Source organism: Tachyglossus aculeatus, chromosome X2 (assembly GCF_015852505.1).
Source record: "Tachyglossus aculeatus isolate mTacAcu1 chromosome X2, mTacAcu1.pri, whole genome shotgun sequence".
Taxonomy (NCBI): Eukaryota; Metazoa; Chordata; class Mammalia; order Monotremata; family Tachyglossidae; genus Tachyglossus; species Tachyglossus aculeatus.
Window position 1 is genome coordinate 27,135,791 of NC_052100.1, and position 14,446 is coordinate 27,150,236.

The following is a 14,446-nucleotide window of genomic DNA, read 5'->3' on the forward strand; positions in this document are numbered from 1 at the left end:
TCTTGGCAGAAGCTTCTTTCAGGACGACTTGAAATTATTAAAATCAAATTTTCGAGTAATTGAACATTATAATATTTCCAATTAAGTGCTATTAAAGGTTCGAAAAGATTCGTGTAAATTCCTCAACGGTATATAACTATTTCAATGAGAGGATCTGCATAACTAGGCCTAATTTTAGTTGAAACATTCAACTAAACCACTAAAACACAAACCTTAGAACACACCTACCACCACCCCCCGCCCCCGAATGAACAGATCGGTGACACAAACCCTAGAACAGATCGGTGAGGTCTTTTCCACCTTGAATTTTTGTCAGACACCAGATGCTTCAGAAAGCTGGGCCCCACCTAAAATGGACTTTCCCCATGCCCAGTCACATTACGTGCAAAAGCTTGATTCTTTTCCACCTAAAAACTTCAAAATGACCCCATCAGCTTTCCAATCGACTCTGCTGAGTAAAAGTCTGCATTTTCTAGCCTACATTAGCTGAAAAGCATGCCAAAGATGACAAATAAAACGATGGAAATTTTTGTCCTAGTCTTAATGCACACCAGGCCTCTGAAAGGTTCTTAAAACCCAGTGGCCCCTGTAGTTTCCTGCCCAACTCCAGCCCACGATAAGGCAGAAGCAAAGGCCAATACAGCCAGCAGGCTGAAAACCTATAATGGCTGGCTTCTTCTTTCAGACTTTGGTGGGTGTCAATTATGCCATCTTCAATGGCATTTACTGAGCGCTTCTGTGCAGAGCGCTGTAATAAGCACTTGGAAGAGTATAATGCAACGTATTATACGACCTGGCGACCTCACGCAATCATCAAAACAGAAAGGAAGACTAGTAAAAAAAACGATCTTATACTCACATTGTGCTTCAGATCTATTCTCTGACTGGTCTTCCTCAATTCGGTGGCCGGAGACAAAGACGGTTTAAAATACACAGACCTATTGGTTGCAACGGAAATTGCCTTTGGGGTCATTAGTCTCTGAACAGGTGGCGTGCGGGAGTCCACCTGCGGAGGAAGCGGAGACAACTTGAATCCAATGTCTGTTCCCGTTTGGTCCAGACCAAGAGTGCCCAGCGGAGAAGGGGCGTGCCAGTAGGATGGCCCAAGTGGGCACTGATCCACAATCTGCATTTCCAAAGCTGGGAAACCACACTACAGGGTTCACTGCCTCCCCTTCAGGGTCTCCCGGGACCCAATTTCTACCATCCACTTTTCATTTCCCAAAATACTTTCTTATCTATGATCTCACTTGAACCTTAACGTGCCCTTGAGGCTGGGAAGAGTAGTTTTTGTCACCACCACTGTATACGGAGAAACCGAGTCACTGGGTGGCCCAGTGCCGCTGATGCCCGCTGCCTACGCTGCCCCTAGACTACAGAAGTTTTAGAGCTGAGACCTAAGTCGGCCCAGCTTTGGATTGATAAGAAAAATCTACAGAAATACGCCATGGCTGGGGTTTTGTTTTCTGAGGTCTGAGCGGAAATGGCGGTGGTCCTCATCTCTGAAAGCTTTCTCCCGGGTTAATGTTACTACTTGGCACCGACGATAACAGGATGATACCGGGCCCAAGAAGGGGACGGACCTCCAGACGAACCAACATATTCTTTCAACCGTAGACTAATTGGTTTTATCTAAGTACACAAGTGTTCTGTCAACAGTCCACTTCCATCTGCAAAGCATAGAAGAAAGTACTGTGTTGGCCTAAGATCACTACAGCCCGGGTCTCCCGGCTCTGGCCAGTGATTGAGGGAGCCATGAATAGACTCCTTTCACCCAGCAACAGCTGGGAGCCTGGTTTTCGGGCCCGGGCTCTGCGTCAGGCTGCTTGGCTTTTTCCTAATTCCTCGCCACAGGTGTGGTGCTCCGTCGCACCAAAGCCCTCTCTACAGAGCGGGCTAGGCCGTCCTTAGGCCAGGATGCCCAGAGAGCCAGTTGCCTCTTATCTCCGGCGGGCAGCTGCTTGGACCCACCCACTGAAGAAGGACCGGCTTTCTATCTGGAGTACCACTTCAGGAATTTCAAGCCCTCTACCGACGCTCGGGAGTGTCGTTCCACTTTCTGAAACAAGCCTGAAGTGAGTTCGGGAAGGGACACAAAGCCGCCGCCCCTTCGGTAGCCTTTTCTCCTAAGGCCCCGGCGATAGCAAATCAGCCCAGCCCATTTCGTTTGGAAGACCGGGCAGAACGGAAACCATCTGCTTATGCGGCTTCCTCCAACACTGTGCCAGATTTTTGGATTGGTTTGATCCCAGTTTAGAAATTCAATCTTCTTGGTTGTTGAACCGGTGCCCTGGGGGTTGGCGGGGGGAGTGGGGAGGGGGGCAATTATTTCATCATCGATGGTATTTTCAATGCTATTTATTAATAATAACAATAATGTTGGTATTTCTTAAGTGCTTACTATTGCCAAACACTGTTCTAAGCGCTGGGGAGGATACAAGGTGATCAGGTTGTCCCACGTGGGGCTCAAAGTTTTCATCCCCATTTTACAGATGAGGGAACTGAGTCACAGAAGTGACTTGCCCGAAGTCACACAGCTGACAACTGGCGGAGCAGGGATTTGAACCCACGACCACGGACTCCCAAGCCCGTGCTTCACTGAGCACTTACTGGGTGCAGAGCGCTACAATAAGCACTTGGGAGGGAACAATACAACATATTACATCCAAGCAGTCACCAGAGCAGGTGGGGAGGTGGAAGAGGCCATCAGAGGAGGTGAGGACAAACATTGTTGCCTCCTGGCCTTGCACATGGGGGCATCCAATTTCTAATTCCCGCCACCCACCCCCGCCCCACCATCTAGGCAGAGGGCATGTTTGGGAAAAGGGAGGGGCTGAGGAGAAAGGACTCTTCTTTGGTTGGCTTGGAGGCCAGAATGGGGCTACAAAGTTCTGATCTAGTCTTTTGGCAGCGAAGGCCAAAATTCTGAAATTCCCCGGTGAAGCCGGGGGTGGGGGCCTTCCATTGGGCTAATCTACCCAACTAACGGGGTGTTGTAGGCTAAAGCCACAAATATGAGATTGGGGTGTGGGGGAAACCACCGAATCTCAACTAACCTCTTGGCTTTGCCGTCACAGGCACCGTCTCCCCCAACTGCCAATTTTTGCCGTTGAGAACGGGGTTGCCCATGTTCAATTCTTTTCCCTCCGCTTTTCTGAGAGCTGGGATTAGGGGGGTGGGGAGGGCGCGAGGTGCGGCCCCAGAAGGGCTCGTCGGTACCCCGCTCGCACTCCAAGGCCGAAGGACAATGTGACCCGGCTGGGCAGGTCGACGAGGTCCGCAGCCGGACCACGAGACCGGACCCCTGAGTCACAACAGAAGGAGGAATTTTCTTTTTTCCTGGATGACAGCCCTCCGCAGGCTTCCCTCAACTGCCTTTACTGTCATCCCCAAACACAAACAACCGCAAAGCTTCCTTCGGAACCTCTGGAAGCCCAGAAGTCACATAAAAAAACTAGCCAGAGGCCCCGTGTCCTCTTCTGTTCAACTGGTTATAAAGAGTTTTTCCATTTTAAACACATTCTAACGAGTGGCAGCTTGGCAGGAATTTTTCTCCCGGTGTTGCAACACCGCAGAACTAACAAATTAGTGGAATTAGAAATGAATGGCTCCCACAGATGATCGATCTGGAGGGCGTACCTTTTTCCTTTTGGATTGCAGGTCGGCGGTGTCCAACCCACTCCTGTCGAAGGGCTGAAAATAGACAAGACCATTAGAGGTGGGGAAAACTCTTCAAAGCACAGTCACAGGCGTATCGGAAGTAAAAACAACGTACAAGTTAACTTACAGAAGACAGTGGAGAAGAAACAGCAGATGGAATCCGTCTCGCATCCTGTTAAATAATAGTAAAGTCAGCGATCAGATAAAGGATCGTTTCACCGGACTCTCAAAAACAGATTCAGACATACAAGTCACTCACTGCTAAAGGGCTGGACATCTTCTCCAGGGACTGCAATATTCTCCGGGCGGTGGAACTGGTCACTCCATAGGACTGCGAGTTGACTGGCTTGGCTTTCACCTGCCTTCTCACTGGGGCCTGGAAAAGAACTCCTGTTACCCGCTGACCCCCCAAAATCCAGGACATGCCGACTTGCATGAAAGGTGAGAAATCCCCAAAATGGTCCAGAAGCAAAGCAAGAACTTTTCTTCGAACGCCGGGGAGGGCAGGGGAGGTATGGGAGGGTGCGCTCGCCTGTCTTCCTTAAAGTGGGTGTCCTCAAAGAACCCCACGCTAAGGAAAGCTCGCTTGCACAAGCGAGCGTGCAACTATATCTTCCAACGTGACGTCACTCGGGATCTGGACAGGTGGGTCGGTCAGAAGAGGGCTTCCTAATTGTTTGACTGCAGCCTACTCAAATCAGGGAGAGAACTGGTTTTAGGAGGCTGGGTCTCCTTTGGGGGCACCAGGAGACTGGGTCTGAATTCCTTCTTTATTCTCTCTGCACCCCAGGACTCAGTAGTGTTCAGCAAATTGGGAGGGCTCGATGAATATCCTAACTAACTACTGTATGTGTCTTAACCTAAACTCTCTTTGACCCTTCTGTTTGACAAATTAAGATGCCTACTGACTGATGACTTTCTTCCTGAACTGGGGCCTTACTATGAAGTACCTCAACTAAGGAGTGGGATCCTTCATTTGTTTTTTATCTTCCCTACGGCTCCATGTGCTTGCAACTATGCCAGGAAATCAATCAATTAATCGAATGTATTTATTGAGCGCTGACTTTGTGCGGAGCACTGTACTAAAGCACTTGGGAGAGCACAATCCAACCGAGTTGGTAGATATGTTCCCTCTCCACGAAGCTCTTACAGACTAGAGGGGGAAGACAAACATTTAAAAAAAAATAATGGATATACAGGTAAGTGTTGTAGGGATATGGATGGGTTGATGTGAAATCCCTCTGGACTATGCTCGTTAAGGGCCAGGAACACTAACTCTGTTGAATGGCACACTTCCAAGCGCTTAGTACAGTGCTCTGCCCCTAGTAAGCACTCAATCAGTACCGTTCATTGACTGATTGACGTGAACAGGGTAGAGATCCAAGAGCACGGGCAGAAGGAGAGGGAGTGAGGGCTTAATCAGGGCCGGCTTCTTGGAGATGTAATTTTAATAAGGCTTTGAAGGTGGGAAGCGGGGTCATCTGTTGTATAACAAAACTCCAGACAGGAGGCCCTGAAGATTCCCCACATTCTAGTGGGGGTGGTTTTCGATGCTGCGGCTCTGGGGAAGCGTCAGTCCATCAGGGAGCTCCAACTCAATCCCCAGACCTTCCCACCACCCCCTAACCAGCTCCTTTCAGCTCTGGAAGGTCAAGGTCCTCAAGGATGTGGGGAGTAAATGCCTGTAGTGACCCTCTGGCACATCCTTCTACCTCTCTTGGGAGAACTACTGTCCGACTCCAGGCTTTGGAGAAGTTCAAGCTAGAAATGCAGGATCCGCCCCGAATCAAGAGATATGGTCTGACATTCCACCGTCAGGAAATCCACCTCTCCCACCCAGAATTGCGTCTCCAGCCGCCAGCCTTATTAGGACGGTAACGAATTGCTCTGAGGAAAGCTTAAAAATGAAACCTTCTGGTTTGCAAAACCACTCCTAAGCTATTCCCACATACACCTTCAAACTCTTGGCTTTTCTCTCGGTGAGACGGAAACATCGATCCGCCCACATCTATTTCTAAAAGCTCAATAATGGAATCTAAAGCCCAAACAGACAAAATGCAACCCTGGCGATTACACACAGAACCAATATTGGAGGCTCTGGTTTGTTGTTTTTTCTCTAGGAAATGTGGGGCCAGGCCAAACCATAAATAAGACCGTAAAATCTGGAACACCGAGGGCCAAGCCCAGTTTCGAAAATGCCTTTCAGTCGCCGAGGAAGGATCGGTCTTCAAACACTTAGCTGGGAGTCCTGCGGCTTCCAACATCCCCCGTCCCTCTACCCAAATTTCCACTGCCTAGAAAGTCCCTCCAAATTCATCTGGATTCCCATTTGTGGCTTCTACTCCAAAGGGCTTTCCTGAACCATGACTTAAGTAGGTCCCAGCGGGAAATTTGCACCGAAACCAATTACCACACCGAGCCCCTGGCTTTGATTTTCCTTTTAAGGCTCTTGCAGCAACGAAAGGCTGTTTAAATGGTGATCAGTTACATAGAAAACCATAGCTTGCCACCCCACCGTGGGGTTTTTACCTGGTAGGGCGTGTTTCGAAGTTTAGACTGCCTCGCTGCTGCGGCTGCACCGCCGTAAGTTGTTTTTCCGGGGTAAAAAGGAGAATCCCCAAAATGAGTTGACTTCAGGACTGAAGAATTTCCAAGTGACTGCAGGAAAACACGACGGGAGCCCGTGAGCCAAGGGGACATGGGACGAGGTTAACGCGATTACAATCGTGCCGTGAGAGAGATGCTCACCGGGGAGAGGGTCCCAAAGGCGGATAGGTTGAACGCTGGTTTCTTTGAGCCGGCGGCAGGATGCTGTGAAAGCGTATGAGGACGTTCAGCCTCGGGGGACCAGAGGGGTGGCATTGATGGATTCTTTGAAACGGCTAGATCTGGAAAATAATGTATTATTCAAGCTTTCGGCCAAGAGATGCAAGGCGTGAATGATTAAATACAGATGATGTGGAATTACCAGAAGCTAGGGCAAAATGCTCTCTCCCAACCTATGAGTTAAGAGTTTCCTCTCAGAAAGAAGCATCAGACCCTGAGATTCCTGAACCTAGAGCTCAACCGTTGGTTCTAAGAGCATGGCTGGGCAGGCTGGGACACCGGGATTCTAATAACAATAATAGCATTTGTTAAGCGCCTACTATGTGCCAGGCACTGTACTTAAGTTCTGGGGTGGATACAAGCAAATGGGGCTGGACACAGTCCCTCTCCCACATGGGGCTAAGTCTCAATCCCCATTTTATAGATGAGGGAACTGAGGCACAGAGAAGTGGGGCAACTTGCCCCAGGTCACACAGCAGACAAGTGGCAGAGCGGGATTAGGACCCATGACCTTCTGATTCCCAGGCCTGAGCTCTAGCCACCACGCCACGCTGCTTCTAGCCTCGGCTCCACAAGTAGGGGAACGGCTATTGGTGGCGTGTCTTCGGGAGGGTGAAGGTTTCCGACCAAAAAGAACCACACAGGGGTGTTAAAGACCGCCGTGGCTCTCAGAGCGAATACCTACTGGGTTGTGGCAGGGTGGCACAGTTATCGATTAATCCTCTGGGCTTTAAATGGAGCCTTTGCGAAGACCTGCAAGGCCTCCTCGCCTGCTCGTTCGCCGCACTCAGCAGGCCTCGGCAGACACACAACCGGAGGTGGCCGCAGAACGAGAGTGGCACCGAGGGAGCCGCTCTCGCTGTCATCATCTCCTCCTTCAGGCAGGCTCTCGGTCCGCAAGTCTCTGGACTGGGACTCGTCCATTCCTTGGCGGGAGACTCCCTTACGAGCCCAAACACGCACGTTCTACACCAAGCTTCGCCACCGATTTACATCTCAGGAGATATGCTGGGCCACGGTGGCCCAGTCGAAAGAGCCCTGGCATGGGATCTCATGCCAGCTCTGCCGCCTGCCTGTTGGGTGACCGTGGGCGAATCAGGGACTGCTTCTCTGCGCCTCAGTTTCCTCATCTGTCAAATGGGGAGTCAACGCCCATTTCCCTTCCCTCTTAGTTGGTGAGTCCCTTGTGGGATACAGATTGTGTTTGTTTCATCTTGACCCCAAGGCTTAGCACAGTGGCTCAGAGGAAGCGTCTAAGAAATGCCACAAAAAAAAGGACACGCTTTCACTAGCTCAGATTCTCCTAATGTACAATGAGGATAACGTTACTCTTCCCCCAACTACTGACCCTGCAAGGGCTGAGAAAGAGTATCTGTCAAACGTCCAGCAACTTACAGAAACGCACCATATAAGGCACCGGGCTTCTAGGCCAAGGTGGGTCACGAGCTCAGTCACAAAAAGGGAAGCAGTGAACTCTGCTTGGAAACGAAGATTACCTTTATCAGAAGCTCTAGAAGAAAAGCCACTGGTTGTTGAGATGTTATCATCATCATGTTGAGAGGTAGAATCTTTGATTTCTTTTACGAGGGAAAACCCAGAACCGCCAATGGGAAACGCAGCGGAGGTGGAAGGCTGACAGTGCAGGGCCGGGGAATCCAGCACGGAGAAATTCAGGTGGCTCCGGTGAAGGGATGGCCTCGTTAGCACATCGGGGAAATTTAGAGCAGACCTACTTGTCGAGGGTTCTGAAAAGGAAAATCACCCTCCAAATTAGCTCGCAGCTTATTAAGGACTCCATGCAATCTCACCAAAAGGTCCTTCCAGACAGGCACTAGCAACTGCGGCTCCAGGACCGGGTCTAATTTTTCTTTCTCCCCCCCGATTTCACTGGCCTATTTCAGGAGCTCGCTTGCCTACCCTGGCCCCAAATTTAACATCAAAGAGGCGACTCGGACAGGAACTCTCTTTGTCTGTAATAAAATCAACTGCTGCCACACGACAGTACCTTGCCTTCAAGAACCTAAACACCTTTTCCAACCCTTCTTTTTGGAGGAGAATCTAATGCACAGGTGAGTAGAGTATAAGTCTGGGGCAAACCCTGAAGTTTTAAAGCTGAAGCCCGGAACTAGAGGAAACACAGTACCATCGGAGTATTCATTAAGTGCTTACTAGGTGCCGAGCTCTGAATTAAAGGTCGAGGCAGATGTGAGTCGCTAGATCGGACACAATCTCCATCCCACACCAGGTTTTCCATCTAAGAGGGGAGGTGAGCAGGTAGACAGTCCTTATTTTACAGATGACATTAATAATAACAATTATGGTATTTGTTAAATGCTTACTACATGCCGGGCACTCTACTAAGCGCTGGGGTGGATACAAGCAAATCTTGGGTTGGACACAGTCCCTGTCCCGCACGGAGCTCGCAGTCTTCATCCCCATTTTACAGATGAGATAACTGAGGCACAGAGAAGTGAAGTGGCTTGCCCGAGGCCACACCGCAGACAAGTGGCAGAGCTGGAACTAGAACCCAGGCCTCCAGATTCGCAGTACCACGCTCTTTCCAATCAATCAATCAATCAATCGTATTTATTGAGTGCTTACTGTGTGCAGAGAACTGTACTAAGCGCTTGGGAAGTTCAAGTTGGCAACATATAGAGACAGTCCCTACCCAACAGTGGACTCACAGTCCAGTCGGCTTTCCACCCGAGCACCCTTTCTCCCGGGATCCAGACGGGTAATAACGGAACAGCCCCATTCGCGGTTTGCTTCGTACAGTTTGAGTTACGGTGTTCGTGCTGTCCTTTGTGCTGATTGTGCTCAATCAATACCACTGATTAGGTGGCAGTCACCTGTCCCTTCCCCAGTCACAAACAATGGATAATCCTCAATAACCGTGTCCTAGAGCCCAGGGTTGACGGTGGCACCGGGGTGCTTGGAAAGAATAGTATCACGGACACCCTCCTGGTCTTCCATTGCCATGGGTGAGCATCCGTGTACCAGCTAACGTCCCAAACCCTCCTAGCAATGTGCTATGATCTCTCTCATCCAGGATTTATCCAAACACATCACGGGAGGCCGGGACTCTGCATTTTGCATGCAGGGCCCGGCTCGGGGGTGGGGGGGGGATGGAGGAAAAGGAGGGAAAAAAAGAGATAGGGGAAGGAAGAGGAAGGTCAGAGGGCACTTGAAACTGCCCCTTCCTTCTTTTTGAACTCTCCCAGTGGTCTGTACACAGCAGGTGGTCAATGAATTACTTATGACACGTGACAAGGTAGAATGGGGTAGCCCAGCGGAGAGGTCACTGGAATGAGAATTGGGAGAACCAGATTCTAATCCCAGCTCGGTTGTTTGCCTGTCCGGTGACACCGGGCCCGGCACCTCACCTCTCCGCCTCGGCAAAATGGGGATCTGCTTACCCTACCTCTTGAACTGTGAGTGCAGAAGGGGACGTGGGGGAGGGGTCTGAATCGGCTGTGTCGCATCTACCCCAGTGCTTAGCCCGGAGCTTCACAAACAGTATATGCTCGCCCTCCTCCCCAGCTGGGCGATGGGCCACTCCCGGCACCCTCGTTGAGGGCAGGGACTGTGTCTGTTAGATTGCCGTGCTGTATTGCACTCTCCCAAGAGCTTAGTGCAGTGCTCTGCATACGGGAAGCGCTCGATAAATATGACCGAATGACTGACTTGTGAGGACGAGCCATCCCGGGCCGCGGCCGGCTACTCGCACCACCGGCAGGCCAGGGTCCGGCCCCAGATGGACCAGCTGCGCCAGATGTGGGTGCCATGCAGTGGCTCCGGGCGGCCCATCCTCCCCGACACAGGAGGGGGAAAGGAGAAACTCGCACACGGCCACCTTGGGTCCCTTCCGCCTACCCGGTGACTACTATCTACGCAGAGGCCAAGAGGCAACCACTGCCCCTCTTTCTTCTAGTGCCTCTGAGAATTTGGAGAAATATCTGAAAAGGTGGTTCCCAGAAAATGTTGAGGGAAGTCCGCAGAGACAGGAGGAGAATTCTCTTGGCCTCTGGCAGAGCAAACCTAAAATCTGCTTCTAACAACCGGTGAACGTGCTCAAGACTTTCACTTTCCCAAATGCTATTTAACAATTACTTACTTCATTTTGTCCTCATAAATGAGGGGCGAACATTATCCGCCTGTTGCTTTTGAGAAAACCAAGACCTAAAGAAGAACGGAGACTTGCTCAAAATTTCTGAGCAGAGCAGGGACTAGCTCCTTTCTCCGAGACCCACAATCTTAGGGTAGCTTCTATCACTGAGTGAAATCAGAACCACTGACGAAATGGCAAAATCCCATCCCATTTGGAGAAGCAAAACTTGGGGATTTTTGTATCATCCGTGTACGTGAACCCCAAGGGAGAGGCCTGACCTGGCTTTAACACCTCTTACAACCTGAAGTCAGCAATCACTAGATATGTGCATAAAAATACCTCGTGGAGAAGATGGTAAATGAGAAGCAGTTTAATGCCTAGGAAAAAATGGTATTTTCAAGGAATGGTTATCAGGAAACGCACCCCAAATTTTGATGTCAAGAAACCATTTCTATCTAATGCCTGTTAATCACCTAGCCAAGACCACATAGAAATTCTTCAGTTGGACCTTTAATGCCATCCACTAGAACCTGAGGAACATGGGGGAGGAGAGTTAGGAGAAGCAAGATGGCCCTGACCCCATCTCTCCTGCAATTCCTGCTCATGCTCAGGAGTTTCTTTCTGACACCCAACACCCGCTCTCCATAACACAGCAACACAATAAAGCAGCGTGGACTAGTGCAGAAGAGCAAGGGCCTACGAGTCAGAAGGACCCGGGTTCTAACCCTGGCTCCATCACCTGTCTACTCTGTGACCTTGGGCAAGTCATTTTACTTCTCTGTGCCTCAGTTTCCTCACCTGTAAAATGGGATTAAGACTGTGAGCCCAATATGGGATGTGGACCGTGTGTGTGATTAGTGTGTATCTACCCTCGTGCTTAGTACAGTGCCTGGAACATAGTAAGCGCTTAAAAAATACCACAAAAACACACCAAAAAAAAAAGAGATCATTCCAGTAACGACACAAGCAAAATATAAAAAAGCACTTTTCGGTTACCTTCTTCGCTACTGACTGCGGGCTCGAGAGTGATCCTGCCATCACGTATTACAGGGCTTTCCTCTTCTGCATAGATGAGGTGGTCATTTTCCGCATTCTCTGGCCAAAGTCTAGATTCTCCCGTGTTGGTGGGGCACATGCAGGCATCTTCGTTCTTGTTGAAATACCGCTGAAGCCATCCGGGTACGATGTTCTTGACAGATTCGGTCACTCTGCTGAGGATTCCCTGTTGGATAGAAATCACAAAGCGGGTTCACTGCCAGCAGCTTTAAAAGATGTGCTTCAACTTTAAACGTCCAATAAAAAAAAAAAAAACCAACAAAAAACAAGTCGGCAAAGATCTTAAGGCGGCCGAGCAGCAGCTGCTGAGCAAAAGAAACAATTAAGTTTCTCAGGGCAGACACCGGTAACGAGTGCCGTGTCAGCACTCTACCGTGTAGAAGAATTCCAGCTCAACTCTGCTGGCGCTGTCATATTAATGCAATGAAGAATGATCTCCAGGCTCGTACTCTACAGGCTTTGCAGCCTCGACAGCAAACAGAACCACGCCAAAAGATAAAACCAGTCAGTCCTCAAAAGCTATTTTAACTGCTACTGGCTTCTTCCTTTGGTGCCCATGCGGCAGAAACAACCAACTTCACAAACTGGCATAAGCGCCATTTGGGCAAAATGCCTTAGAGTTAAATAATATGAACAGACCAAACCAAGTTGTAGTCTAAACTCAGAACTGGCAACCATGTGAAATTCTACCAGGTTTCTCCAGAAGATAATCCCCCTGAGAATAGCTTGGGAAGTTGGGAAAGCGGCGTGGCCTCAGTGGGTAGGGCACAGCTTTGGGACTCAGAAGACCCTGGGTTCTAATCCTGGCTCCGCCACTTGTCTGCTGTGAGATCTCGGGCAAGTCAATTCTCTTCTAAAATGGGGATTACAACTGTGAGTCCCGGGTGGGATAGGGACTGTGTCTGACCTGATAAGCTTCTATCCACTCAAGCACTCAATACAGTGCCTAGCACATAGTAAGCACTTAAATACCATGAAAAAGAAAAGAACCACGGCTTTAGGTTTATAAAAGACAAACGGATGGCACTGTTGCTATGGAGATAAGAGGTTTCCTTCGGAAGAGGGATAATAAAGGGAACCAGAGACGCCCAGGATTTGACCAGAGTGGACGGATGAGCAGAGAGCCGAGACAGGGAGAAGACAATGGGAAGCTGACGAAGGCTAGGACGCACTCTCAAGAGACACCTCCCCTGGCAACTGAAGGTTGCCGGACGGTAGGGACTTACAAAAGGCCCCCATCTTTGCTGGGTTGATGTTGAGGTGTGGTGAGCTGTTCGTTTTACACTATCTTGGGGAAAGGCGCAAGCACCGCAAAACAATGGAGGAGGGAGCAGAGGGTAAAGGACGAAACAACAAGAAGCAGATAAAAAAAGTCATGGGAACGGGAATGACTGCCGGATTCCCTGAAGAGGAGGCTAGAGGAAGTGCCTGCCCTCAGCTCTTTAATCACGGAGGATTCCCAAGTGGGAAAATATCCTTGTCCAGATTGGCCCCCGCAGGGCCAGTGGCAGATATAAACCCCAGTAGGGCAGAGGTTCCCTGCTGCTTTTTCAGGGATATAGAAAAGACTCCCTTGAGCGGGCTCCAAAGACTCCTTCTCAAACCCCCTCCTCCCTCGCCTCAGCTTCCCCATGCCTCCCATCAAGGTGTTGACCCAAGCAGAGATTGTAACTACCAACTCTACTACCCTGTACCCAACGAAGTGCTTAGACCACTGCTCTGCACATGGCTAGTGCACAATCCGAGCTATTGTTCGATATTGTTCGACACCCCCCGCCCATTTGTGTTTGGGCAGGATGAGGCCCACTGGTACTGAGTGCTTACCAAGTGCAGAGCACTAGGGAGAGTACGAAACAATACGATACGGTTAGCAGACACAGTCCCGGCCACAACGAGCTTGTCGTCCAGAGTCCTCCCCCATCCCCTCGGGGCCACCCAGATCGCCAACGGGCACCTGAATGCCCAGACATGCTGAATCGCCCGCAATAACAGACCAGAGCTCTGCAAGAACCTCCAACCCAGGCCCTCCCTGTCCAAAAGACGCCTGAAGCCCGAAGAGACGACCCACCCCACTGGGAGGTTTTCAATGTTGGCCCTCAGAGCTGGGTAGGTGGGCTAACTTTAGGGGGGCTGTGACCCTTTCCAACATCTCTCCGGTGCTTTGCCCTGCCCCTGACTCAAGGTGGCAAGGAGACAGGTCGGCGGGGGAAGCCTCGGAAAAAATCAGAGAAAGACTTGGAGAATAAGCAGAACGTCCAACCGCTCAGGCAGAGGGCAGGCACTTCCACAAGAAGAACTGTCGCTGCATTAGCCTGAATCGTGTGCGCTCTGTCACGGAGTGAATGATGGATTATCTCTGCTCTGGCTTTCAGAGTTTCGCTCGGGTCTGCCTAAGAGGGAGAGGAAAGGGCCTTAACCTTGGGCAAGTCATTTCACTAATATGGGCCTCAGTTCCCTCATCTGGAAAATGGGGATGAAGACCGTGAGCCCCACGTGGGGCAACCAGATTACCTTGTATCTCCCCAGCACTTAGAACAGTGTTTGGCACATAGTAAGCTCTTAATAAATGCCATCATTATTATTATTATTAAGAGCTCGGGTCCCCAGGAGGCCTGGTTTGGGCTGGCATTCCCCCCGCAGCCTCAGCCAATCAAATTTATTGAGCACCTACCATGTGCAGAGCACTGTACTAAACGCTTGGGAGAGTGCAATATAACAGCCACATTCCCTGCCCACGACGAGTCTCTTCGCCCCCCAAACACAAAAGGGGTGTCGCCTAGCTGGGGACTCCCAAGT

General features: G+C 50.2%; 1 protein-coding gene across 1 annotated transcript in view; it reads right to left on the minus strand.

Annotated features, from left to right (window-relative positions):
* The window catches only part of NUP153 (nucleoporin 153), a 56,625-nt gene that overhangs the window by 25,998 nt on the left and 16,181 nt on the right, over positions 1–14,446 (minus strand). The window contains 8 exon segments of the mRNA XM_038770728.1: positions 860–1,006; positions 3,640–3,693; positions 3,788–3,832; positions 3,920–4,036; positions 6,190–6,318; positions 6,409–6,548; positions 7,983–8,231; positions 11,591–11,816. Of these exon segments, the coding sequence (XP_038626656.1) occupies positions 860–1,006; positions 3,640–3,693; positions 3,788–3,832; positions 3,920–4,036; positions 6,190–6,318; positions 6,409–6,548; positions 7,983–8,231; positions 11,591–11,816 (1,107 nt within the window).